The sequence below is a fragment of the Lissotriton vulgaris genome, chromosome 3_1, assembly GCF_964263255.1.
Source record: "Lissotriton vulgaris chromosome 3_1, aLisVul1.2, whole genome shotgun sequence".
NCBI lineage: Eukaryota > Metazoa > Chordata > Amphibia > Caudata > Salamandridae > Lissotriton > Lissotriton vulgaris.
The window spans coordinates 1,237,218,474-1,237,224,473 of NC_141689.1; the positions used below are offsets into that span (position 1 = coordinate 1,237,218,474).

General features: G+C 42.5%; 1 protein-coding gene across 1 annotated transcript in view; it reads right to left on the reverse strand.

Moving 5' to 3' along the window:
* The window catches only part of DCTN6 (dynactin subunit 6), a 178,557-nt gene extending 175,761 nt beyond the window's left edge, over positions 1-2,796 (reverse strand). The window contains exon 1 of the mRNA XM_086961709.1: positions 2,367-2,796. Coding sequence (XP_086817835.1) covers positions 2,367-2,401 — 35 coding nt within the window. The 5' untranslated portion in view covers positions 2,402-2,796. The remainder of the gene's footprint in view (positions 1-2,366) is intronic.
* Between the last annotated feature and the right edge of the window lie 3,204 nt (positions 2,797-6,000).

The window sequence follows — 6,000 nt, forward strand, 5'->3', positions numbered from 1 at the left end:
TCCAATCTTGTATGAAGGTATGTTTCAATTCCATTAAGTGCATTAATGTGTGGATATACTACCCAATGAAAATGTCTAAAAATGTAATTATGGATTTATTTTACATGTACAGATGGTTATTTAATGTAACAATATGGTTTTCTTAAACAGGAAAACATATTTGAGGGTTGAGAGTTTAGATGAGTGGGCGAGTAGTTTATCAATGTGGTTTTCAGCTTTTGAGACAAAACAGGCACAGAAGATACTTGTGTGAGAAGATCGTTATATGGAGACGGGTTATTATGGGTTAGTTACAGGATGCCACATGCAGTTTATCTTCCAGGATTTCTGGATGTGTTTTTGATTATGTTTGTAATGTATGGCTTTTGTCAGTGAGAACTTAACACAATATTATTGCAGTCTTCTTCTCTAGAATACCCACTTTGTTACACAACATTTAGCCAAATGTTATTGAGTGTTGGACCAAGTTGCAGAAAAGGTCTTAAACTGTCATTTAATACACCTGTACTGAGAACGATTCGAGGTGTTAGTGCCTTCTTTAATGAACTGCACAATGCTGTATTGTTTCAATTTAATTTCCATCATGTTTTTAATAACCTTAAAAAGTAGCTAAAACGGTGCAACGGGGGAAATCGTATTTAATGAGTTCATCACTCCATTTTCAGCTTCCTTGGTGTCTTCAGCACACTGTAATGCACTAGTAGGGGTTATGGCCACCCCCTACATGAAATGCATTGTAAAAAACGCATGGATAATCCAATCTTTAAACCACTGAAAGGTACTTTTTAGGCAGTCCAGGTAACAACACAAACGTTCATCACTCAAAGTGAGAATTGCCACTGTTCATAAGAAACGTTAGTGGCATTTTAAAGCAAATTTGGACATTTTCACTTGCATCTTAAAAAGTGACTGTGCTTCGATATGAAGCAGCACATTATGGCCATAGGAGGCGATGGGAGCAATCTGGCAAAAGTACCTTGAATAGCAATCAGTACAGCTAAAACACTTGCTCAACAAGGCCAGCGTTTGTTAGATTTGGCCAATTTTGTTGCTCAAGTAAGATGGGCCTTATTCTTCCTGAATGACCTCTAAAATTACCCTCACCGTGAGTTCCAATGCTACTGAATTCTGGGACTTCTAGTCTTGTTTATGTCATTATAAAACAGGACAAGTCCCAGAAATCAAAGCGAAAACTCTGAACTTGAGTAGAGCGTCACGCATGGGCCGAGGAACCTGGCAGCTATACAAACCGAATCTTAAAACTTACTTGAGCATTAAATCTAAACTAAACTTTCTTAAAAGACCGAGGTAAGGTTGACTGCGGGGTTGTTTGTTGGAGAACAGGTACTTCGGAATTTAATGTTCTTTGTAAATAACGGCACCCCCTGGGCAAGTGACTAATACTGACCTCTCGCCATCGGATTTAGAGTCTGACAACAGTCCCCCTGTGAAAAGTCTCAACGCCATGAGGCCAAATTCGTCCTCAAGGCACGAGCTACCTGTCGATTCCGTACTGTACAGGGTTCAGGGAAATCGAAATTTCGGGTAAAAAGGGGCAAGGACACAACCTTCACGCAAGAAAATTAAAAAAAAGACGTCGGCGGTCTTCACAGGTAGTCAACCTCAAAAGCAGCTAGGACCAAACAGCACTGGGGACTTGCGGTGGCAGTTGTCTGGACGTCCTTAAATCTGATTGGTTGAGATTGATGTTCAACATTCCAAAGACTGGCTTCTAGAACAAAGATTGGATTCTGCCACAGTATTTCCATGTGTGGGAAAAATTAGGGGTGTAGAATTAACTAACCCAGAGTTACTTCTTCACGCAGGTGAAAAACAAGACTAATACAAGTAAGTATTATAGATGTATTGTTCCTAAACCGACGCTTAGCACTATGTTTTGCGGTTATGACTGACATTGGGTGTTCATTTAAAATGCATCACTGAACGCCAAGATGTTTTTAAAGCTCCCAAATGAATGCATAAAAGAAAAGGAGTGACTGTCACGTTTTAGACATAAGAATAGTTGCCATACGAAAACGAAAACATACTACAGTGTGTCATATAGACTGTGTGGAGTAAACCTATAGTTTCTTGGATGGTCCACTGGGTGTGCCTGGTGGGGTTAGGGGACATACACTTTGAGGTCAAGGGGCGCTCTAATGCAGGAAGTCAAGGAGGGTGGCTATAGGCTGCGGTTTCATATACAATCAGCCGATCTGGTGTAACAGCTGCACCCTGATGGAGGGCAGGGTTCTGAATCAGAAATTGCTCATACCAGTGCCCGGTATGCCCTCACCAGCTACTGGCACACTGGCAGGGTGAATATGGTACAAAGCTAGGTGCGGGACATATCGCGCAGCACTCACTTCCTCTGCAGGAGGGGTCTCAGCGGATCTGCCATTGTGCGCTCTCTCCCCCGGACGAGTGCAAGGGGCTGGGGCGCTCGCAGTCACAGCTGTGTGGGCTTATTGAGCTAGAAAGCCTCTGCCCCACCCGGCTCAGGGAAGATTTGCCACCATTTTGCAGCGGTTCCACTTCTCCAACGAAGTTTACTGACTCGGAAGATGTTTCTGTACTTTTTAAAGCAGAAAGCAATAACTGCAAAACATTAATTCATTAGCGGGCAATAAAACTGAACTGCTTCTGTCGCACTGCTGGACGAACGCATGCCGTACCAAAGCGTGTTTATGTCTGTCCTTGTGGAAACTGGGAAATATAATATTTGCTCGTTTTGTTTTAAGGATTCTAACAGCTTCGAATTTACTAATGATTTGCTCGGTTTCCGTTTTAAAATGTGTCTTAAAAGATGGTGGCCTTTGTTACACTCTTGGAAGGGGCGGACCAAAAGACTGAGAGCTCTAGACTGGTTTGGGAATAACGCCCCTGTAGTCACCAAATGCGGACGCCATATTGAAATGGAAACTTATACATTTAGGTTACTATAGGAGTTTTATCCTTATACCAAAAGCGTCTTCTTTAAAAAAAAAAATTTGGTGTCTTACGAAGCGCAAATTACACCCAACCGGGTTTTAAAGCGCTGTAAACCGGAGTGTCGTGAGATCACAGTGGTGTGGGTGCATAGCTGCCAAGTTTTCAGACTACTTATGTGTGGCAGTACCATAGTTTCAGTGCAGTCATGAGTGGCATCCAACTGCCAAATGTGTGACACTTTGAGTGACACTTTTTCTAGAGTAAAACCTACCGAGTAAATGCATACAGAGCGATAAATATCAGAAATGACACCCCTTTGAGCACCGTGAAGCTCTGAAAATATGTTAACACTGCTGCAAAACCCCTGAAATGGAATGACATTTGTATTTTTTAATGTCTGAAAAATAGGGGGGAAAAGTAATATATGCCTCTTGTAAATCTAACTTAATCTAACTGGAAGGGCAGCCTTGTATGTTAATGAACATGCTGCAGAGCAATCAGTCAAGTGACTGCACTACTAATATAACAATAAACTAAAAATCATAAGTAAGAGCGTTTCAGATTCGTCCGCACAGCAAAATTTAGCATGCATTGTATTAGCCTAAAAATACAGATTTTTGGGAATTTCACTAGTTTAGTGATATCGCCACTAAAATAATTATGAATTTGTATAATTTTGAGTCAGAGTTATGATAAAACAAATGAACCGTTTTGTGATCAATTAGGATATATTGTTATTAGTATGAAGTTTAAACATATATGCAAGTTACATGATGTAGACAAAAAAAGCAAGAACTGGTGAACATATCACGAATGCTATAGAACCATGAACATTTTCTCCGTTGCTCAGCAGGGTGGCCACTAAATTTATGTCAATAAAGGACGCTTTTGGAGTTTTGTGTATTAGAAGACCATCTTCAAACGACTTCTATCTTTAACAATTACTAACAATACTATAATTCGATGAAAGAAGGAACTATATATGCAAACCCTTAATTAAACAAAACCGAAAATGTGCTATGATTGTTGTGTAATAGCTTCTAGTTATTGGAATTCAAGAAATTAGCGAGGTAAGTCCATTGTTTTTATAAACTATCTTAATGTTTTATTTAAACATATTCACTGTCTTTAAGTGTGAATGGTGGGGATGAAGCAACATGTCAGTTTGGTGCTGTACGTGCAAAACTCTATGTTCATGTTGAATGTTAACACTTTTTTGTATACAAACTTAATTGCAGAGACTTTGTAACTCACATGAGTATATTGGCAGTACAGAAGTACCTGAGGAGTGTGTCCGCCAGGTTATTTGGCTGGGTTTTGGGTATGTGGAGGGTGGGGTGGAGGGTGGGGTGACTGGGATGCCGCAGTTCAGGGCAGTTTGTAGGATTTTTGAGGTCCGGGGTTAAGGGGAATGTGCGAGGCCCCTCTAATTTTCTAAGTGACACCTTCAGGGCTCGCAAAGGTACTTTGTGGAGATGTCTCCTAGGCCGCAGCTCCTCCTCTCAGCCACCTACAAGTACCTCTTTTACAGCTCATATCGGGCTGAAGGTGTGAGACTTGCTTGTGGGCTGAGAGTTAAACCTGTGGGTGCGTTAAAGTGCTGGGCAATGGGCATCCCACAGTGTCTCTGAATGGGCAGCGCGGCAGGAAGCTTAATTGCAAGGCAAACCTGCAAAATGTGTCTCCGTACAACTGGGACAAGAGTAAGTGTCCCCCTCCCCTAGGCTTCTCACACCATCCCTGAGAGGCCCAGGGAGTGGGCAGCCTCTAATTAGGCCAATTGCAAAGAGACACCTTTCTTTCGATTGGATCGGCAGGGGTACATGAGGACCGGTGGTATGTTGCAATTGTGCGGGACCCATGCTGGTAGGCTGAGTGGGAGGCTCTGGGCAGATGCCCACACTGCCCATGCCTAATACTGGCCCTGCTGCAGTTCATTGAGGTGAAAGCTTTCACAAATGCCAACGGTTTGAATCCTGAGCTGAATCATAATTGTCCTGACTCCCTCAGTCAGTTATATCTCGCTGCCTGAGGCTGCAGCAGTGCTGTGTGCTCTTCACTCAGCGCCCTGCACCAGATAGACAGTAGAGGAAACACTACCTTGCACCCCCCGGCAATAAAGGTTCACTGTATAGTAAAACAGCAACTGATGCTGGCTGGCGATATCCAGGGGGCAGCTGTTGGCTGGGAGAGTAGATACCTGGGAGAGCTATGTATTTTCTCTCCAACTCTGGTGAACATCCTGAGCTGTGCCAAAGGGCTAGCTCTCTGTCCGAACACCATCTATTGTTCACTTAGGATGCACCATTTGTTTTGGCGGGCGTAGCACACAGTGTGAGTTAAAAGAACAATCATAGACACTGGTGCTGGCGCCTTAACCAAAGAGCTACAGCACATGCGACACATGAGCGTAGGAAACTGTCTCTATATACTACACCAAAACGAGGTATAGTGTGTATAGAGTCCAGGTGACCCCAGAGGTAGGCAGAGGTTGAAGTTAGATAGAACCTTACTCTCTATTTGTGGTAGAGTGGTCGAACAGTAAGGCAATATCAGAGGACAGTGTTAAGCATTTGATGTACACATTCAGTCAGCAAATGAATTCACACACTCAAGAACTGAACTCTAGGCCAATTGTTTTTTTATAAAAAAATATACTGTTGTTTTATTTTAGAACCAAGCAAGCCTGGTACAGGTAAGAACTAAAAACGTTTCAGTAATAAGTTGCTGAATGTAGAACAGTTTGAAAATGCAATAGGAATTGTACTTTGTTTGATTTACAGGTGATGCAGTAGTATAGAATAGAATAGAAACCATTTGTAAAGCGCCTGGTTACTCAAAAAACAGAGTGTCCCCGCGCTGAAACTGCAAAGAAGCTCAGAGGAATAAACACACGTAGGTCAAACATGGGCAAGGGAAGGGGAAGAAATTAGGTGCGAGGGAAAAGGAAAGTTTTCAGTTTTCCTCGAAATCTAATTTCAGAGGGTTCCATACGCATCTCGAGTGGGAGTTCGTTCCAGCCCTTGGCAGCCAGGTATCTGAACGAGGAACCACCCATCTTGGCTCTAG